Genomic DNA, 23,061 nt, shown 5'->3' on the forward strand with positions numbered 1-23,061 from the left:
TATATAGTGTGCGTGTTGCTAAATATTGGATTGCGCTAATGATGTCATGATGCTTGCTCCATCAACCAAAATACGAGCGTTGACCTAATATACCCGTGGATACTTTATTTTCTTCCGTACGACTAATTTCTTAGGCGGGCCTCATCCTCATCGCTCACTCTCTTCTTTGGTTCATATCGCGCTTTCCTTTTTTACTCCGCACGGACGTTTCTATGCGTCAGTTTATTTGCAAAGGTTATTATTATTATTATTATTATTATTATTATTATTATTATTATTATTATTATTATTATTATTATCATCGTCATCATCATTACACGCCCCGTGTTTCTTCTCTTTCGTTCCCTACCGCGTCAGCAGCAACCCTCGAGCAGCAGGAGACGCTCCGTTGCAGTAGCAAGCGAGATCCTTCCCTCTCCCATTTGCCCAAACCCTAGATCTACTACCCGTCGATCTCGGCACCCTCGGCGTCTCGTCCGGCCATGGCCTCCCGCCGGATCCTCGCCTCGCTCCTCCGCGCCTCCGCTCGCCGATCTCCGGCGACGAGACACCATTCTCCTACCCCCTTTGCCCGCATCTCTTCCCGCCCCTCCCCCACCGGGTTCCTCCTCTCCCGTGCCGTCGACTACGCCACATCTGCCGCCTCCGCCGCCCCTGCCCCCTCGGCCCCGCCGCCGAAGGCCGCGGCTGCACCCAGTGGAAAAATCACCGACGAGTTCGCCGGGGCTGGCGCCATTGGCCAGGTCTGCCAGGTGATCGGCGCCGTCGTTGACGTCCGCTTCGATGAGGGGTTGCCTCCCATCTTGACCGCCCTCGAGGTCTTTGACCACTCGATCCGGCTGGTGCTGGAGGTGGCGCAGCACCTGGGGGAGAACATGGTGCGGACGATCGCCATATATGGGACCGAGGGGCTTGTTCGAGGGCAGAGGGTTCTGAACACTGGCTCCCCGATCACTGTAAGTCCTACTGTCCAATCTCGTTTCCCTTGGTCAAACGCAGAGCCGATATGAGGTTGTCTCGTGTGATTACCCTAGATCTGATGCCCGCAGATGTTGGTTATGGGTGAGTTCAAGTTCTGCTTTTGATGAAAGAGTAGCATGACTGACCACCCAATTAAAAACATATTTATGATAGTTATTTTCTACAGACGATTTCTAACCCAATTGCTGATTTTGATGACACCTTCAGTAGTGTGATTAGGATTGCATGACTCTTTGTCTTAGTGTTACATCGGGTCATGTTTCCTTGGTCAAATTGGAGATTGGTATATAAGATACAGAATTGGCACAATGTCACAACCTGATTGCTCCAAAACTGAAAATGTTTGGTGGAATGTCTAACAAACTTTAATGATATTTGTCGATGTTGTATTGTTTATCTTCACGTAGGATCAAAATTTAAATGTTTTTTATTATTGTCTTCTACTTTTCTTCTAGATTTACAAACCCATGGCAATGCAACAAGAGAGCCAAGGTATATAAACTCTGCAATCGGCTAGATGATGAATGGTATGAAAGAGTGCTTTTAATTGGTTACTAATGGTATATTACAGCTAGCATCATCTGAAATGATTTCTATAGTGATGGTGTTCGTCTAATGGTTTTCCTGCTTCTGATCTCTTTTATTTCCAATCTTCCTTATACCACCTCTTCTATTTACACACATCCCTAAGGCATATTTCGACTACTACAAGCACAAACAATGAAAAATCAATATATTTGATGAAACCCATCAGGGAAAGCTTTGGTTCCATGCTAGTACGAAGTTCAGGGTCCTTTATTTGCATGAAGAACCCTATTTAAACTTATTAAAAATGGTTTTTTGCATGAAAACTTGTTCAAGGAGAACACTCACTAGTGTGTCTTTTTCTGCCAGCAACTCAGGAATGAGGAACATGTTCTCATTTTATCTGTTTACTATTATGTGGTTCAGTGGTTGTAATTCATTTTCAGGTAGCCGTTGGTAGGGCCACCCTTGGGCGAATCATAAATGTTATTGGTGAACCTATTGATGAGAAGGGTGAAATAAGTAAGCTCCCCATGCTTGATCATCTCTAGTAGTACTTTTTTTATATATTGCTGTATAACTACGTTGATGTTTATGACTAACTTGTATTTTCTTCTATCTCATTAGAGACCAACCACTTCCTTCCCATCCATCGTGAAGCACACAAAAGCAGGCAACAGAACAGCAGATTCTTGTTACTGGAATCAAAGTACATATATCTTCTATATTCCAATAAACTGATCTGTGTGCTCCTTTTTCCAGTCTTTAACCAGCACATCCTGTGAGTACTTCCTGCTACTTAAATGCCTTGTTCTTCTCTACTACAGGTCAACCGCCTGGCAGAGCTCGGAGACCGAGCTCAAGCAGTTCCACCGCTTGTCAGGGGCGGTTGCACCGCCCAGCCTAGCTCAGAGACTGAGCCCTGGGTGGTGCCACCACTGGCCAAGAAATCTGGGTCCGAATGGGCTGATCCATTCGGCCCAATTTGGGTCTGTCAAGGGCCCAATTGCCCCAAGATTAAGTTAATGGGATCACCTCCCATTTCTAACTTAATCATCGTGCTAACTACGATATTTCTGAAGGCATTTACTGCAACTTGCTCCGGTGCGTTAATCGCTTCTTCCGGCGATCTTCCGGCGAACATCCGACGAACCTTCGGCGATGCTCCTGTGAACTTCCGGCAAACTCTTGGACTTGTGACGATCCACTTGGCGAGTTCCGACGAGCTTCTTTGGCAAGCTCCTGGACTTCTCGAATTTGTTCCCGCAGAACCTCCGACGACCGTCCGGACTTCCGTCGGACTCTCGAACTCCTAACGTGATCATAGTCTTGACTCCGGTACAACTCTTGCTGCATGTCTTACTTTCATCGTAGTTAATCCTGCATACTTATCTCAACATATGGATTAGATAACAAATGACAATTGACTTCATCATCAAAATCCGAGATTCAATAATCTCCCCTTTTTTGATGATGACAATCAATTGATAGCAGAGTTAACCTTAACTCTCCCTATCTATATGCCATACTTGAGATAAGTTATTCTTGAATTCAAAGCCTTTGAATTCAAGAGACATATTGATAAGTTAAAATCATTTAATTTTATCAATACTCCCATCATGATTCCTATCATGATGTATCTCGTTAAGAGAATCCGAAAATGAAATGAACACTTTCATGCATTCGGACAAGACTATACTATAGATTTTCAAATATAATCATGAAGACAAAACATGCTCATTGTTATGGAAATTTTTGTATTAATTTCTAACATGTTATTTTAGGCATGTAATGGCAATCAAGTGATTTGATCATTCAATCAATAAAGTCCGAAAAATAATTTTAACAAGTTTATGCATTCGGACACATCAACATTCCTAATTCTCTTCTTATGAAATCAAATTGTTCTTCACTTAGAGGTTTTGTAAAAATATTAGCTAGTTGATATTTAGTATCAATGAACTCTATGATTACATCATGATTAGTGACATGATCTCGTATAAAGTGATGTCTAATATCAATATGTTTTATTCTTGAGTGTTGTATAGGATTCTTTGTTAAGCATATTGTACTTGTGTTATCACATTTAATGTGAATATTTTTAAGATGAACTTTATAATCTTCTAAGGTGTTTTTCATCCATACAACTTGTGCACAGCATGCACTAGCTGCAATATATTCAGCTTCGGTTGTTGATAGTGCAACCGAGTTTTGTTTCTTAGATGACCAGGAAACAAGGGCATGTCCCAAAAATTGACATGTTCCTGATATGCTTTTTTTATCTAGTCTATAGCCAACAAAGTCCGCATCAGCACAAGCAATTAACTCGAAATTCTCGATTTTTGGACACCATAATCCTAGATTTATGGTACCATTAAGATATTTAAGTATTCTTTTAACTACTTTGAGATGAGATATCTTAGGGTTTGATTGAAACCTAGCACAAAGTCCTACACTGAACATGATATCTGGTTTAGTTGCAGTGAGGTAAAGTAACTTCCTATCATATCCTTATAAGTTTTTTGATCGAAGTTTTCTCCATTTTTATCAACTTCTAAGTTGGTGGAGGTGCTCATAGGAGTGTTAATAGCTTTTGAGCTATCCATATTAAATTTTTTTAGCAAATTTATAGCATATTTAGTTTGACTAATAAAGATGCCATTGCTTAGTTGCTTAATTTGTAAGCCTAAGAAGAATATTAATTCTCCCATTAAACTCATTTCAAATTCGAGACTCATAGTTTTAGCAAAAGATTCACAAAGAGATTCATTTGTAGAACCGAAGATAATATCATCAACATAAATCTGAACAATGAGAAAATTATTTTCAAAATTCTTGATAAACAATGTAGTATTAATCTTGCCTTTTGTGAAATTATTTTCAATAAGAAAAGAACTAAATCTCTCATATCAAGCCCTTGGGGCTTGTTTTAAACCATAGAGAGCTTTAGTTAATTTAAACACATGATTAGGAAGGCTATTATTTTTAAATCCAGGAGGTTGTTCAACATAAACTTCTTCGGAAATAAAGCCATTAAGAAAAGCGCTTTTAACATCCATTTGAAACAACTTCAAATTATTACTACTAGCATAGGCAAGAAGCATCCTTATGGCTTCTAATTGAGCCACAAGAGCGAAGGTTTCTTCGTAATCGATACCTTCTTCTTGGTTGAAACCTTTGGCCACTAATCTAGCCTTGTTTCTAACCACGATACCATATTCATCTTGCTTGTTTCTAAAGACCCATTTAGTACCAATAACTAAATGATCATTTGGCCTAGGAACAAGCTTCCACATCTCATTTCTCTCAAATTGATTTAATTCATCTTGAATTGCGATAATCCATGAATCATCTTTCATGGCTTCGTCAATACATTAAGTTCAATTTGGGAGAGAAAAGCGGCGTTGACACAAAAATTTTTAAGAGAAGAACGTGTCTGAACCCCCTTTGATGTGTCTCCTAAGATTAGCTCCTTAGGATGAGCATCTATATACTTCCAATCCTTGGGTAAGGATGTTTCAGAAGTGTATACATCCAAGTTGCTAGTTGGAGAAGGGGTTTCATTTAAATTCAAAGAATCGAAATTAACATCATCATCAAAATCGTTTTTTTTTATTTCGAAAATCTCATTGAAAACAACATGAATGAATTCTTCAATAATTAAAGTTCTTTTATTGAATATACGAAAAGCTTTAGAAACGGAAGAATAACCAAGAAAAATTCCTTCATCGGATTTAACATCAAATTTTCCTAAGGCATCTTTTTCATTCAAGATGAAACACTTACACCCAAAAACTTTAAAATATAAAACATTGGGTTTTTTGTTGTTCCACAACTCATAGGGAGTTTTGGTGAATAAGGGTCTTGCTAGAACTCTATTTAAAATATAGCATGCAGTGTTTACGGCTTCGGCCCAAAAATATTTGGGTAGGCTATGTTCATTCAATATGGTTCTTGTCATTTCTTGTAAATTTCTATTTTTTCTTTTTACTACTCCATTTTGTTGAGGATTTCTTGGAGTAGAGAAGTTGTGGTTGTATCCATTAAGTTCATAAAATTCTTGGAAATCACGGTTTTGAAATTCACTATCGTGATCACTTCTAATTGATGAAATCATAGAACTCTTTTCATTTTGAATAAGTTTACAAAACTTGGTAAAATATCTAAAGCATTCATTTTTGTGTTTTAAGAAGTAAGTCTATGTGTATCTGCTATAGTCATCTACAATGACGAAGGCGTATTTGCTACCTCCTAGGCTTGATGTAGAGATTGGTCCGAACAAGTCCATATGGATCAATTGTAAGGGCCTAGAGGTGCTTATTTGATTCTTAGATTTGAAACTATCATTAATTTGTTTACCTAATTGACAAGCATCACATATATTATCTTTGATGAACTTGATATGAGGAATTCCTCTTACAAGTTCTTTGGATGATATTTGAGTGATTAGTTTCATGCTAGCATGACCTAATCTTCTTTGCCATAGCCAAGCATCCTCATTCAAAATCGAGAAACATATTTCATTACACAGATCATTGATGTCAATGGTGTATACATTATTTTGTTTTAATGCAATCATAGATGTGTTTTTGTGTGGTTTTTCAATGATGCAAGCATTAGATTCGAATTTGACAATATATCCTTTATCACATAATTGACTAATGCTCAAGAGGTTATGTTTTAAATCATCAACTAACAAAACATCTTCAATAAAGAAGTTGAATTTGTTATCTATGGTTCCTTTGTCAATGATTTTACCCTTGTTGTTGTCTCCGAAGGTGATATAGCCTTCGTCTATGCTAGTGAGCTTAGAGAATTGAGATGGATCTCCGGTCATATGCCTTGAGCATCCACTATCAAGGTATCATCTCTTGCTCCTAGCTTGTGATGGTATATGTTTCTATAAGAAAGGATGATCTTTAGGTACCCATTTAATCTTAGGTGCCTCAAACATTGATCTACATTGTTTATCATGTTGCATAGAGTTTATCATGGTTCCTTTAGGAACCCAAATTAATTTGTTCATACTAATTTTCTTGAATGGACAATAATGTGTTTTGTGTCCATGTTTGCAACAAAAGTTGCATTTGCTTTGGTGTCGAACATGTAAGATGGGGCCTTTTATGAAGGTGGTTGGATTTTGGTGAGGACTTCTCACAAATCCGATTCCACTTCTTTTGGGAACGTGACCCTTGTTTGTAAGGATCATATTTAAAGACTTGCTACCAACCTCGAATTTCTTCAAGATGTCCTTAAGTAGCAAGTTTTCCTTTTGGAGAGTTTCTAGATCATGACATTTTATACATGAATCTAAACTATCATGATATTCAATTTTTAACTTATCGAAATTACAAGTAAGACTATCATGCTCCTTTTTTAGCAATTTGTATTTTCTACTAATAATCTTGCATTCATCAAATAAGTCATAGAAGGTATTTAATAATTCGTCAAATGATAAATCTGCATCAATTAAATTCATTACCTCCTCTCCGATGGCCATTAAGGCGTAATGAGCAACTTGCTCAGTGTTGGACTCCTCTTCTTCAGACGCGCTCGAATCATCCCACGTTGCTTCGAGCGCCTTCTTCTTTGATGTTTTCTTTTTGGCTTGGGGACAATCACTTTTGTAGTGTCCCGACTTTTTGCACTCGTAGCAAATAACTTGGTCCTTCTTAGGTTCAAATATATTTTTTATGTCATTCTTAAACTTGTTTCTTTTAATGAATTTTTTAAATTTTCTTGTTAGAAGTGTCAAGTCATCGTCACAGTCTTCATCACTTGAGTTTTCTCTCAAGTGGTCTTCTAAATTAAATACGATAGCGTTAGAATTTCTTACTATTATGGTGTTCCTACGGGTCTCCCTGCCCTTTTAACACCTTATGTCTTTTGATCGACTTACTTTATGGTATCAGAGCAAGGTTCTTATAGAAGGATTTCCAAATCCTTGTTCATAATAGTTCTTTCCTGTAAAAGAGAGGACTAGTTTACATAAACTGTAAGTTCCTTCCTATTCTAAGACATTGAAACTAGTGGCACAGAGGCTAGACCTAATAAACCCACTGGACTTGAAGTCTTAATTAACCTTGAGGAAGTACTTATCTGATCTAAAAGTAAGTCGATCAAAAGACGTAAGGTGTTAAAAGGGCAGGGAGACCCGTAGGAACACCGACAAGGTGAGACGACTAAAATCTAGAAAGGATAAGGAAAACCAGGTTATGAAAGTCTAAAAGTATATATGTCTGAAAAATGGGAAGAAGCCATACAACAATGGTACACTAGTTCTCATACTTCAAAGCTTGACTACCTTGACCTTGCAGAAACCCATAGTCCCACCAGAAAAGAGCTAGCCCATAATCTTACGGTTATTTACGACAGAACCTGCCTGTCTAGTAGAGTCAATTTAAAAAACTTCAAGGCTATTATTGAGAAAAATCAGAGTCTAGAAAGGGAAATCAAAGGACTCAAGCACTCCATAAAAACTCTCACTGCCTTACTCTCGGAAAATAGACCCCTCACGAAACAAGAAGTGCGAGATTTGGTTGCAGAAATTTCCAAGCAACCAAAACTTGTGGAAGAAGAGGCTCTCAGACTAACTCAAAGCTTAAATCAAAAGCTGCAGAGGGTTGAACAACTTCTATCAAGAATAGAAAAGGCAAAGGAAATTGAGGAAGCCCATCAACAGGCCATTACAACTGCCCAGGAAAACCTCTAGCTAAAATGTGAAGTAGAAGAGCTGAAAAGGAAATACCGAGAGTTGGAACAAGAAAATATGGAACTTGACAGGCTCCGCATGGAAAGGGCAGACTTACAAAAGGAGATCAATCTCCTAAAAGAAAAGGAAAAGGTTGAAAAGGAAAGCACCTATGTCTTACTAATAGAGGAAAAGCAGCAGATACTATCCGCCGAGACGAAAGAAGCCGCCAAACCAGAAAAAGCAAAGAATATGCTATTCAATCTTAAGGTACAACTTGAAATACCCAATACTCCTATAATCAAGGTAAATGCTATTCTAGACATAAGGGCCACCTGCATAGATGAAGGCGCGATACCTAGGGAAGCATTGGAAAAGAATCCCTACCTGGTACATTTCAGCGGGATTACATCAAAGACAACAGCAGATAAGAAATTGAGAGGAGGAAGAATGATGATAGGTGACAACTCCTTCAGAATCCCATACACATATGCGTTCCCTATGAAATTAGGGGATGACATACAGATGATAATCGGGTGCAATTTCATCCGCACCATGCAAGGAGGAGTCAGAATTGAAGGAAATAAGGTAACCTTCTATAAGAACCTGACCACTATTAACACCCTCCCATATGTTCCAGTTACAGCTGCAATAGAAGAATTGGAACTAGAAGAAGAAGACTACATCCAAATTCAAGAGCTGGTTCTATACTCAACCGAACCTCAAAAGGACGAAAACAAACTCAGAGCACAGTTTGGAAGCCTGATCGAAAAATTAAAGGCCCAAGGGTACATTGGTGAAAATCCTCTTCAACACTGGAAAAAAAACAGGTTGATGTGTGAATTGGAAATAAAAAACCCAAACCTTACAATAGAGGACAAGCCATTAAACCACCTCACGCCTCAGGCCAGAGAATCCTTCTCTAAACACGTCAAAGCACTTCTGGACATTGGCGTGATCAGACCAAGTAAAAGCAAGCACAGGACAACAGCAATCATAGTCAACTCTGGCACAACAGTAGACCCAGTCACTGGCCAGGAAAAAAGGGGAAAGGAAAGAATGGTCTTTAACTACAGAAGACTAAATGATCTCACTAAAAAAGACCAGTACAGCCTACCAGGGATAAACACCATACTAAGAAAGGTCAGCAACAGCAAGATATACTCTAAGTTTGACCTAAAATCCGGATTCCATCAGGTAGCAATGCACCCGGACTCAATAGAATAGACGACTTTCTGGGTATCAGATGGACTATATGAATGGCTGGCAATGCCATTTGGGCTCAAAAATGCCCCCGCAATATTTCAGAGAAAAATGGATGACTGCTTCAAAGGTACGGAACAATTTATAATAGTCTATATAGACGACATCCTAGTATTCTCTGAAAATACGAAGGACCATGCTAGGCATCTTCATAAAATGCTAGAAATCTGTCAAAAAAATGGATTAGTATTAAGCCCGACAAAAATGAAGATTGCAGTCAAAGAAATAGAATTCCTAGGGGTAGTATTAGGAAACTCAAGGATTAAGTTGCAGCCCCACATAATAAAAAAAATTACTGAGTTCAAAGAAGAAGACCTAACAACCAAAAGGGGTTTAAGGTCTTGGCTGGGAATTCTAAACTATGCCAGGAATTACATTCCAAATCTCGGCAAACTCCTGGGGCCTCTCTACTCGAAAACAAGCCCAACAGGAGAAAAGAGATTCAATGAGCAAGACTGGAAGCTTATCAAGGAAGTCAAAAGCAAAGTCCAAAGGCTTCCTGATCTAGAAGTACCACCCCCAGATTGCTACATAGTTCTAGAAGTTGATGGATGTATGGAAGGATGGGGAGGAGTGTGTAAATGGACAAATAAGAAAGGAGATCCAAAGAGCACAGAAAGAATCTGTGCCTATGCTAGCGGAAAATTCTGCCCCATCAAATCAGCCATTGACGCAGAATTACACGCAGTCCTGAAAACTCTCGAAGTCCTAAAGATCTAATATCTGGACAAAAGAGAGATCCTGATAAGAACGGACTGCCAAGCCATAATCAGCTTTTTCAACAAATCGGCTCAAAATAAACCATCAAGAGTCCGATGGATGACATTCATTGATTATATCACCGGAAGTGGGGTTGAAGTCCAATTCGAACACATCGAAGGGACAAGTAACATCCTCGCCGACTCCTTATCTAGATTAATCAACATTCTTTTAAATGCAGGATGGAGGGAAGAACAAAAGGACCAACTATCACTATTGGCGGAAGCAACCCAAGAACTCAAGGCCAAGCCCAACCCAAAGGCGGAAGCCTTTCTGAATCAAATAGCCTGTAAAATAATAACCTCATATTCCAATACACCGATAAGCTCACCTGCCTTCAAAAGGGAAAGAAAAGGTTACTTAATGACGAAGACTCCACAAAGAGGACATTCGAAATCCTACAACAGAAGGCAGCAGAACAAGCAACCAATGCCTTGCAGCAATACAGAGACATCCACTCACTTAAAGTGGAAGAGTACCGGCGGCGAAGCTCAGGGAAAGACAACTGGTACAAAGACTGGCTACCAGCTGTCCTCCAACAACAACAACAACTAGAGAGAGCCCTGGCGCTTACAAAAGACACCGCCCAAAGGACGCCAAACTTTAGCATCTAGGGACAAGGTGGACCCCTAAATATGTTGAAATCATGCAAACCACCGCCACCTAACGCAATAAGTTAGAAAGTCATGGGCTGAGCCTCGGGGAGCCGCCCGACAAGATAAGCTGGCACGCAGTATAGAGCGTACCTTCACTACTTAGCAGTTAAGTAGCACTTTTGAGCTGTGCCTCGGGGAGCCGCTCAAAATTTAAATAATTGTACCCGAGGGAATATAAAAGAGAAAGCGAGAAGAACGCGATGGGGCCCAATGAGTACCCGGTTCTATCCATCTCTTCTATATAAACCTCTTAGTAGTTCTCTTGCAGAAGAGTAGTCGAACACTGAAGTTCTACTTGAGCAAAAATCTCCTGGATCTTTGTAAGAATCTTTTGCTTTCTCTAGTTCCTTGTGCAAATCAGTTCTTTGTTATCCTTTTGCAAAAGATATCTTATGATTGAAGGAGTGTATAGTTCCTTGTGCAAATCAGTACTTTATGGTATCAGTACTTGAAAATCAATCCACAGAGATTGAACCCCATTACTTTATAAAGTAGTTTATCTGAAATATTACGGGGGCATTTTTGAGCCCAAATGGCATTGCCAGCCATACATATAGTCCATCTGGTGCCTAGAAATCCGTCCATTCTATTGAGTCAGGGTGCATTGCTACCTGATGAAATCCGGATTTTAGGTCAAACTTGGAGTATATCTTGCTATTGCTGACCTTTCTTAGTATGGTGTTTATCCCTGGTAGGCTGTACTGGTTTTTTTCAGTGAGATCATTTAGTCTTCTGTAGTTAAAGACCATTCTTTCCTTTCCCCTTTTTTCCTGGCTAGTGACTGGGTCTACTGTTGTGCCAGAGTTGACTATGATAGCTATTGTCCTGTGCCTGCTTTTGCTTGGTCTGATCACGCCAATGTCCAGAAGTGCTTTGACGTGTTTAGAGAAGGATTCTCTGGCCTGAGGCGTGAGGTGCTTTAATGGCTTGTCCTCAATTGTAAGGTTTGAGTTTTTGATTTCCAGTTCACACATCAACCCGTTTTTTTTCCAGTGTTGAAGAGGATTTTCACCAATGTACCCTTGGGCCTTTAATTTTTCGATCAGGCTTCCAAACTGTGCTCTAAGTTTGTTTTCGTCCTTTTGAGGTTCGGTTGAGTATAGAACCAGCTCTTGAATTTGGATGTAGTCTTCTTCTTCTAGTTACAGTTCTTCTATTGCATCTGTAACTGGAACATATGGGAGGGTGTTAATAGTGGTCAGGTTCTTATAGAAGGTTACCGTATTTCCTTCAATCCTGACTCCTCCTTGCATGGCGCGGATGAAATTGCACCCGATTATCATCTGTATGTCATCCCCTAATTTCATAGGGAACGCATATGTGTATGGGATTCTGAAGGAGTTGTCACCTATCATCATTCTTCCTCCTCTCAATTTCTTATCTGCTGTTGTCTTTGATGTAATCCCGTTGAAATGTACTAGGTAGGGATTCTTTTCCAGTGCTTCCCTAAGTATCGCGCCTTCATCTATGCAGCATGTGGTGGCCCTTGTGTCTAGAATGACATTTACTTTGATTATAGGAGTATTGGGTATTTCAAGTTGTACCTTAAGGTTGAATAGCATATTCTTTGCTTTTTCTGGGTTTGGCGGCTTCTTTCGTCTCGGTTGATAGTATTTGCTGATTTTCCTCCATTAGTAAGACATAGGTGCTTTCCTTTTCAACCTTTTCCTTTTGTTTTAGGAGATTGATCTCCTTTTGTAAGTCTGCCCTTTCCATGCGGAGCCTATCAAGTTCCATATTTTCTTGTTCCAGCTCTCGGTATTTCCTTTTCAGCTCTTCTACTTCACGTTTTAGCTGGAGGTTTTCCTGGGCAATTGTAATGGCTTGTTGATGGGCTTCCTCAATTTCCTTTGCTTTTTCTTTTTCTGCTTCCATTATGGCTTTCAATTTCTTTATCTCTGCCTCAAAGTGGTTAATATAATCCTGCTGTTGTTGGAGGAGATTTTTGGGTTCATACTTGACTGGTTCCTCCAGTGCTACAGGGGTCTTTTTTGTTGAAGTAGTAGATACTGCACATCCCGCACGAGGTGATTTCACACATCGGGCAATGTCGTCTATGCCTTTGCTGTGAGATTCTTTTACAGCAGTTGTACCTTTCTAGTCTTGTCGGTAGTTCCTCGTTTATCCTCCAGATGTGGCTGCACTCGGCCTGTTTTTGTGAGACTTGTATTCTTGCTTTGTATCCTGACTCTGGTCCAATCCACCAGGTCCTGCTATCTTCAACAAGAGCAAATATCTTATGGGTGAAGGAGTGTATACCATGTTGTAATTCCTCTACGTCTTCTCCCTCAGAAAATGAGTAGATTGCATCACTTTGGTTTTCTCCTTCTTGGACAGAGATGATTTCATAATCCTCTGGAAGGTCTAATTGTTCAAACATTGCAACCCTCTTTATGTTTTTGCGGACGTTGGGGCATTCCCTGGCGAAATGTCCTTCCTCACCGCACAAATAGCACTTGCACCTTTTGTTTCTTACCAGGTGCTTTCTTTTTTCTATCCTTGCATGTGATGAGTGGGGCTTGCCTTTATATGTTGTGGATCTCCTAACCCCGTATTTCCTTTCGGGCTTGTTATAATACCCTGGGATGGGTATTTCACTACAGAAAGACAGGTCTTTGAGCGCCCTTTTGAATGCGGCGACCTTGCATTCTGCTTCCAGATATTTGTAGGAAAATAAGATCCTAGGGATTACCCTGATCGTATTGCCCCTGTATTTGGATTCCAAGGCGTCCTTTATTCTCTTTCTTAATTCTCCGGGCATCTTGGACCATAATTTTTCAGATAGCTCGGGGCTTGTGAACAGCATTCCCGTTTTTTAGGCTAACCTCATGTAGTCATTCAGGAATTGGATAATATGTTTCAGGTTGTTGCACGAAAGCCTCTCTAGGTCTCTGTAGGCCTCTTCTTGCATCCCGGTTGATCCCTGAAATGGGTCTTCAAGTATGAAGATTGTTCTTAATTGAGATAGGATTTTTTGGGTACCTCCTGCTCCGTCGGCGTTTGCCAATAGTAGTTGGTATTCGTCAGGGTATGTCATCCTCCATTGGATCCAGGCTAGCTTTTCAGATTCACCGAGCAGATTTTTGATAAATTCCATCTTTGCTTGAGAATCTGTGAATCCTTGGAGTGAGACTAAATTCTTAGTTATTGACTCCCATCTCATAAAAACTTCATCAAACATCCCTAATTGTGTAGGGATAATGAACATGGCTCCCTGCTGTTGAAATGCTGAGGGTAGGTTCCATGCTTCAGAAAAATCCATTGTTTTGAATTTGGCTTGCATAGTGTATCCTTCAAAGGTAGGCTTCTGGATTGTTGACTCTATGTTAATTGCGGGGGGGTAGTTTGCTGGCCCCATAGTAGAGTCTGTAGGTGGTCTGTAGTTTGATACGGTAGAGGAGGAATATACTTGTTGGGAGAGTTTGGCTAATCGTGGGTATTCCACTTCCCAATTTTCCTCAAGTCCTGCTGCTATAATTTCTTCTTGAAATTTTTGGGGATATGGCATCTCCCCACCACCTTCTGAAGCGTCAATATCCTGAAAATAAAAATTCAGGTTATTCCGCAAGCCTTCTGCCTCATTGTCTTTGCTGCCCGATGTTTGTATTATGACAGTTATTGTGTGGCTCCGGATTTCTTCCTCGTCGCTGAACGTCTCGTCATCAGCGGTATTTTAGTTGATCCGACTTGATGTAGATGCAGCTTTGTAATTGTCGAAGCTGACAGATATCCTTCCATCTAATAAATTTCGGCTTCGTGCTTCTGATGGCTGCATTGGTATTGAGACTTGAGTTGGTCGAATGACCCAGTCTCTTCCTTGTATATCTGTTGTAGAGTACCTCCTCCCTGGTAGTGCCCTTACACCGTGGCTGGTGAGGTAGTCCACCACCCCTGATACTTCGTACGCAAAGGCAACATTCGGGGTATTTGAAAGTCGCCCTACCATTCCTCGGGTGACAAGCAAATTAGCTTCACCATTCCGCCATGTGTCATATCCTCTGGTGAGGATTGAAAGTTGAATATTGCGGTAAAAGTCCCCTATTGTCATCATGATGTCGGGGATTACGTAGACCAGCTGGCTCCCTCGAGTCAAGTCTACTTCCATGGTGGCAATGATGGACCGATCATCCATCCATCTGTTGTCCCTGAACACTAGTAGTGCCAGTGTCCCTTCTTCCTGTCGATGCAGGGTTTGCAGCCGTACCTGGAGTGTTCCCAGGTGGATATACTGCATTCTACTCCTCTGAAGCCTTTCGTAACTTTCCTCCATGATGAAGGATCTGTCCTCCTGGTTGTTTGTAACCAGCATGGCCTCTTCAGACCTATGAACGTATACCCTGTGATGGGCATCGTCCCTTCTTGAGTGGTATAGCACCTCAGCTGGTGCTATAGTAGATCTTTCGCGCATAGATAACCTTAGTTGTGCCTGAGGGTCTATCTGCTGTTCTAGGACATGTTGGGTGGAGACTGAACCTCCAAATAATCTTTGTCCTGCACGTCTTGTTGTCTAGCGAGCGTTAAAGATCCTACGTTGATTTCTTCTATAATCTCGGATTTAATCTTCGATCAAGGGGGCAGATGTGGAGACTTCTTGAGTCCTGGTCGTCATTTCTAGACTTGTTTCAGGATTTGTATAGGATCTTTGAACACCAAAATTTTTCCTTTTGCCTCTTTAGGTCTTTCTGAGGGACCTAGGCTTAAATTGGAGAGCTTTGCTATCAAGTCTTCTGGGATGCTCTGGGGTGGTTTTGTCTTAGCTTGCTGAAGCTCCCTTATAGTTTGTAGTTCTGTTCGTATCCCCTTTATATCCTCAGCGATCTGTGTGAGGAGTTGGATTTGTGTGTTGTGTTGTTTAATCACAACTGCTTGGTGGCTAAGGGTCCCCGGGTAATCGTTTGTTTTGAGAAATCCTAAAGATGGGAGATCAATAGGTTCTGTGGCCTTGAGGGCTTCTTTGTAGGATTCGGTGTTTTTAGAGAACAGATAGTTCATTCAAAAATTTGTTTTTCTATCCTTGATAGAAGTTGTTCAACCCTCTGCAACTTTTGATTTAAGCTTTGAGTTAGTCTGAGAGCCTCTTCTTCCACAAGTTTTGGTTGCTTGGAAATTTCTGCAACCAAATCTCGCACTTCTTGTTTCGTGAGGGGTCTATTTTTCGAGAGTAAGGTAGTGAGAGTTTTTATGGAGTGCTTGAGTCCTTTGATTTCCCTTTCTAGACTCTGATTTTTCTCAATAATAGCCTTGAAGTTTTTTAAATTGACTCTACTAGACAGGCAGGTTCTGTCGTAAATAACCGTAAGATTATGGGCTAGCTCTTTTCTGGTGGGACTATGGGTTTCCGCAAGGTCAAGGTAGTCAAGCTTTGAAGTATGAGAACTAGTGTACCATTGCGGTATGGCTTCTTCCCATTTTTCAGACATATACTTTTAGACTTTCATAACTTGGTTTTCCTTATCCTTTCTAGATTTTAGTCGTCTCACCTTGTCGGTATTCCTACGGGTCTCCCTGCCCTTTTAACACCTTACGTCTTTTGATCGACTTACTTTTAGATCAGATAAGTACTTCCTCAAGGTTAATTAAGACTTCAAGTCCAGTGGGCTTATTAGGTCCAGCCTCTATGCCACTAGTTTCAATGTCTTAGAATAGGAAGGAACTTACAGTTTATGTAAACTAGTCCTCTCTTTTACAGGAAAGAACTATTATGAACAAAGATTTGGTTCAATATTTCTCTGTGGCCTTGTTCATAAGAACTATTACAATTGCAGTGTTACAATTGTAATAGTTCTGGTCCAATCCATAATATTTCTCTGTGGCCTGATTTGGCGATAAACTACCAAAGAACTGTAAGTTATGGTCAACTCCAACAGTTATGTTCATAACTGTTTAATCACAACTACCAAAGGACCATAACTTTCTGGGTGTTCATACGAAGGACCATGCTAGGCATTTTGGCGATGCAGAAAAGCGTTGGTGATTACCAAAGAACTGTAAATCAAACAAACGCTTAATACTAATCCCGACAAATAATTTGACCATAAAGTCAAATTACTTTTTGGCACAACACACAAAAATGACGTAAGGTGTTTTAAAGGAAAAATTACTTTTTGTCGGGCTTAATACTAATCCATTTTTTTGACAGATTTCTAGCATTTTAAACTAGTGGCACATCTTCATAAAATAAGTCATAATTAACCTTGAGGCCGGAAACTAGTGGGTATTCTCTTTTAGGATTTGTATAGGATCTTTGAACACCAAAATTTTTCCTTTTGCCTCTTTAGGTCTTTCTGAGGGACCTAGGCTTAAATTGGAGAGCTTTGTTATCAAATCTTCTGGGATGTTCTGGGGTGGTTCTGTCTTAGCTTGCTGAAGCTCCCTTATAGTTTGTAGTTCTGTTCGTATCCCCTTTATATCCTCAGCGATCTGTGTGAGGAGTTGGATTTGTGTGTTGTGCTGTTTAATCACAGCTACTTGGTGGCTAAGGGTCCCGGGTAATCGTTTGTTTTGAGAAATCCTAAAGATGGGGGATCAATAGGTTCTGTAGCCTTGAGGGCTTCTTTGTAGGATTCGGTGTTTTTGGAGAACAGATAGTTCATCCAAAAATTTGGTTTTCTATTCTTGATAGAAGTTGTTCAACCCTCTGCAGCTTTTGATTTAAGCTTTGAGTTAGTCTGAGAGCCTCTTCTTCCACAAGTTTTGGTTGCTTAGAAATTTCTGCAACCAAATCTCGCACTTCTTGTTTCGTGAGGGGTCTATTTTCCGAGAGTAAGGCAGTGAGAGTTTTTATGGAGTGCTTGAGTCCTTTGATTTCCCTTTCTAGACTCTGATTTTTCTTAATAATAGTCTTGAAGTTTTTTAAATTGACTCTACTAGACAGGCAGGTTCTGTCGTAAATAACCGCAAGATTATGGGCTAGCTCTTTTCTGGTGGGACTATGGGTTTCCGCAAGGTCTTTCTGTAGTGAAATACCCATCCCAGGATATTATAACAAGCCCGAAAGGAAATATGGGGTTAGGAGATCCACAACATATAAAGGCAAGCCCCACTCATCACATGCAAGGATAGAAAAAGGAAAGCACTTGGTAAGAAACAAAAGGTGCAAGTGCTATTTATGCGGTGAGGAAGGACATTTCGCCAGGGAATGCCCCAACGACCACAAAAACATAAAGAGGGTTGCAATGTTTGAACAATTAGACCTTCCAGAGAATTATGAAATCATCTCTGTCCAAGAAGGAGAAAACCAAAGTGACGCAATCTACTCAATTTCTGAGGGAGAAGACGTAGAGGAATTACAACATGGTATACACTCCTTCACCCATAAGATATTTGCTCTTGTTGAAGATAGCAGGACCTGGTGGATTGGACCAGAGTCAGGATACAGAGCAAGAATACAAGTCTCGCAAAAACAGGCCGAGTGCAGCCACATCTGGAGGATAAACGAGGAACTACCGGCAAGACTGGAAAGGTGCAACTGCTGTAAAAGAATCTCACAGCATAGGCACAGACGACATTGCCCGCTGTATGAAATCACCTCGTGCGGGATGTGCAGTATCTACTACTTCAACAAAAAGACCCCTGTAGCACTGGAGGAACCAGTCAAGTATGAACCAAAAATCTCCTCTAACAACAGTAGGATTATATTAACCACTGTGAGGCAGAGATAAAGAAATTGGAAGCCACAATGGAAGCAGAAAAAGAAAAAGCAAAGAAAATTGAGGAAGCCCATCAATAGGCCATTACAATTGCCCAGGAAAACCTCCAGCTAAAATGTGAAGTAGAAGAGCTGAAATGGAAATACCGAGAGCTGGAACAAGAAAATATGGAACTTGACAGGTTCCGCATGGAAAGGGCAGACTTACAAAACGAGATCAATCTCCTAAAACAAAAGGAAAAGGTTGAAAAGGAAAGCACCTATGTCTTACTAATGGAGGAAAAGCAACAGATACTATCAGCCGAGACGAAAGAAGCCGCCAAACCAGAAAAAGCAAAGAATATGCTATTCAACCTTAAGGTACAACTTGAAATACCCAATAATCCTATAATCAAAGTAAATGTCATTCTAGACACAGGGGCCACCACATGCTGCATAGATGAAGGCGCGATACCTAATGAAGCACTGGAAAAGAATCCCTACCTGGTACATTTCAGCGGGATTACATCAAAGACAACAGCAGATAAGAAATTGAGAGGAGGAAGAATGATGATAAGTGACAACTCCTTCAGAATCCCATACACATATGCGTTCCCTATGAAATTAGGGGATGACATACAGATGATAATCGGGTGCAATTTCATCCGCGCCATGCAAGGAGGAGTCAGAATTGAAAGAAATACGGTAACCTTCTATAAGAACATGACCACTATTAACTCCCTCCCACATGTTCCAGTTACAGCTGCAATAGAAGAACTGGAACTAGAAGAAGAATACTACATCCAAATTCAGGAGCTGGTTCTATACTCAACCGAACCTCAAAAGGACGAAAACAAACTCAGAGCACAGTATAGAAGCCTGATCGAAAAATTAAAGGCCCAAGGGTACATTGGTGAAAATCCTCTTCAACACTGGAAAAAAAAATGGGTTGATGTGTGAACTGGAAATCAAAAACTCAAACCTTACAATAGAAGACAAGCCATTAAAGCACCTCACGCCTCAGGCCAGAGAATCCTTCTCTAAACACGTCAAAGCACTTCTGGACATTGGCGTGATCAGACCAAGCAAAAGCAAGCACAGGACAACAGCAATCATAGTCAACTCTAGCACAACAGTAGACCCAGTCATTGGCCAGGTAAAAAGGGGAAAGGAAAGAATGGTCTTTCACTACAGAAGACTAAATGATCTCACTGAAAAAGACCAGTACAGCCTACCAGGGATAAACACCATACTAAGAAAGGTCAGCAACAGCAAGATATACTCCAAGTTTGACCTAAAATCTAGATTCCATCAGGTAGCAATGCACCCGGACTCAATAGAATGGACGACTTTCTGGGTACCAGATGGACTATATGAATGGCTGGCAATGCCATTTGGGCTAAAAAATGCCCCCGTAATATTTCAGAGAAAAATGGATGACTGCTTCAAAGGTACGAAACAATTTATAATAGTCTATATAGACGACATCCTAGTATTCTCTGAAAATACGAAGGACCATGCTAGGCAACGTGATCAGACCAAGCAAAAGCAGGCATAGGACAACAGCAATCATAGTCAACTCTGGCACAACAGTAGACCCAGTCACTGGCCAGGAAAAAAGGGGAAAGGAAAGAATGGTCTTTAACTACCGAAGACTAAATGATCTCACTGAAAAAGACCAGTACAGCCTACCAGGGATAAACGCCATACTAAGAAAGGTCAGCAACAGTAAGATATACTCCAAGTTTGACCTAAAATTCGGATTCCATCAGGTAGCAATGCACCCGGACTCAATAGAATGGATGGCTTTCTGGGTACCAGATGGACTATATGAATGGCTGGCAATGCCATTTGGGCTCAAAAATGCCCCCGTAATATTTCAGAGAAAAATGGGTGACTGCTTCAAAGGTACGAAACAATTTATAGCAATCTATATAGACGACATCCTAGTATTCTCTGAAAATACGAAGGACCATGCTAGGCATCTTCATAAAATGCTAGAAATATGTGCCTATGCTAGCGGAAAATTCAGCCCCATCAAATCAGCCATTGATGCAAAATTACACGCAGTCCTGAAAACTCTCGAAGCCCTAAAGATCTACTATCTGGACAAAAGAGATATTCTGATAAGAACGGACTGCCAAGCCATAATCAGCTTTTTCAACAAATTGGCTCAAAATAAACCATCAAGAGTCCGATGGATGACATTCATTGATTATATCACCGGAAGTGGGGTTGAAGTCCAATTCGAACACATCGAAGGGACAAGTAACATCCTCGCCGACTCCTTATCTAGATTAATCAACATTCTTTTAAATGCAGGATGGAGGGAAGAACAAAAGGACCAACTATCACTATTGATGAAAGCAACCCAAGAACTCAAGGCCAAGCCCAACCCAAAGGCGCAAGCCTTTTTGAATCAAATAGCCTGCAAAATAATAACCTTCTATTCCAGTACACTGATAAGCTCACCTGCCTTCAAAAGGGAAAGAAAATGTTACTTAATAACGAAGACTCCACAAAGAGGACACTCGGAATCCTACAACAGAAGGCAGCAGAACAAGCAATCAATGCCTTGCAGCAATACAGAGACATCCACTCACTTAAAGTGGAAGAGTACCGGCGGCGAAGCTCAGGGAAAGACAACTGGTACAAAGACTGGCTACCAGCTGTCCTCCAACAACAACAACAGCTGGAGAGAGCCCTGGCGCTTACAAAAGACACCGCCTAAAGGACGTCAAACTTCAGCATCTAGGGACACGATGGACCCCTAAATATGCTGAAATCATGCAAACCACCGCCACCTAACGCAATAAGTTAGAAAGTCATGGGCTAAGCCTCGGGGAGCCACCCGACAAGATAAGCTGGCACGCAGTATAGAGCGTACCTTCACTACTTAGCAGCTAAGTAGCACTTTTTAGCTGTGCCTCGGGGAGCCGCTCAAAATTTAAATTATTGTACCCGAGGGAATATAAAAGAGAAAGCGAGAAGAACGCGATGGGGCCCAATGAGTACCCGGTTCTATCCGCCTCTTCTATATAAACCTCTTAGTAGTTCTCTTGCAAAACAGCAGTCGAACACTGAAGTTCTACTTGAGCAAAAATCCCCTGGATCTTTGTTAGAATCTTTTGCTTTCTCTAGTTCCTTGTGCAAATCAGTTCTTTGTTATCCTTTTGCAAATCAGTGTTTTGGTTGTCCAGTTTTTCAATCATATCTTTTGCTCTCCAGTTTATCTTTTAGTTTTACTTTAAAATTAGGAGAAACACTGATTTGGAAGTCTGCTATTTTGGACCATGCTAGGCATCTTCATAAAATAATTTGAAGGACCATGCTAGGCATCTTCAAAAATGGGCTTAATAAAATAATTTTGAAGCATTGGCTTAATACTAATAATCCTGAAAGTAATTTTTCATACGAAGGACCATGCTAGGCATCTTCATAAAATACGAAGGACCATCCTAGTATTCTTTGATACCATAAAGTAATTTTTCTTACCATAAAGAAAAACTGGACAACCGATAAAGTAGTTTTTCTTACCATAAAGAAAAACTGGACAACCGATACCATAAGCTAGAAAGAAAAACTATATGCTCATACCATAAAGTAAAACTAGAAAGAAAAACTATAAAGAAAAACTAGAAAGAAAAACTAGAAAGAAAAACTGGACAACCAAAACACTGATTTGCAAAATGATAACAAAGAACTGATTTGCACAAGGAACTAGAGAAAGCAAAAGATTCTTACAAAGATCTAGGGGATTTTTGCTCAAGTAGAACTTCAGTGTTCGACTGCCTGTTCTGCAAGAGAACTACTAAGAGGTTTATATAGAAGAGGCGGATAGAACCGGGTACTCATTGGGCCCCATCGCGTTCTTCTCGCTTTTTCTTTTATATTCCCTCGGGTACAATTATTTAAATTTTGAGCGGCTCCCCGAGGCACAGCTAAAAAGTGCTACTTAGTTGCTAAGTAGTGAAGGTACGCCCTATACTGCGTGCCAGCTTATCTTGTCGGGCGGCTCCCCGAGGCTCAGCCCATGACTTTCTAATTTATTGCATTAGGTGGCGGTGGTTTGCATGATTTCAGCATATTTAGGGGTCCACCGTGTCCCTAGATGCTGAAGTTTGGCGTCCTTTGGGCGGTGTCTTTTGTATGCGCCAGGGCTCTCTCCAACTATTGTTGTTGTTGGAGGACAACTGGTAGCCAGTCTCTGTACCAGTTGTCTTTCCCTGAGCTTCGTCGCCGGTACTCTTCCACTTTAAGTTAGTGGATGTCTTTGTATTGTTGCAAGCATTGATTGCTTGTTCTGTTGCCTTCTGTTGTAAGATTCCGAGTGTCCTCTTTGTGGAGTCTTCGTCATTGAGTAACCTTTTCTTTCCCTTTTGAAGGCAGGTGAGCTTATCGGTGTACTGGAATAGGAGGTTATTATTTTGCAGGCTATTTGATTCAGAAAGGCTTCCGCCTTTGGGTTGGGCTTGGCCTTGAGTTCTTGGGTTGCTTCCGCCAATAGTGATAGTTGGTCCTTTTGTTCTTCCTTCCATCCTGCATTTAAAAGAATGTTG

General features: G+C 40.6%; 1 protein-coding gene across 6 annotated transcripts in view; it reads left to right on the forward strand.

Annotated features, from left to right (window-relative positions):
- The first annotated feature begins 327 nt into the window (after positions 1-327).
- Positions 328-23,061, forward strand: part of LOC135597282 (ATP synthase subunit beta, mitochondrial-like) — a 34,605-nt gene continuing 11,871 nt past the window's right edge. The window contains exons 1-4 of one of the 6 annotated variants that reach the window (XM_065090029.1): positions 328-956; positions 1,953-2,028; positions 2,134-2,215; positions 2,334-2,844. In XM_065090029.1, coding sequence (XP_064946101.1) covers positions 483-956; positions 1,953-2,028; positions 2,134-2,215; positions 2,334-2,532 — 831 coding nt within the window. In that variant the 5' untranslated portion in view covers positions 328-482 and the 3' untranslated portion in view covers positions 2,533-2,844. Of the gene's footprint in view, positions 957-1,436; positions 1,474-1,952; positions 2,029-2,133; positions 2,288-2,333; positions 2,845-23,061 lie in introns of those variants that run through there. The other 5 variants (XM_065090034.1, XM_065090035.1, XM_065090030.1 and 2 more) reach the window with 5 other exon arrangements.

This window comes from Musa acuminata, chromosome BXJ1-11 (assembly GCF_036884655.1).
Source record: "Musa acuminata AAA Group cultivar baxijiao chromosome BXJ1-11, Cavendish_Baxijiao_AAA, whole genome shotgun sequence".
Classification (NCBI taxonomy): Eukaryota; Viridiplantae; Streptophyta; class Magnoliopsida; order Zingiberales; family Musaceae; genus Musa; species Musa acuminata.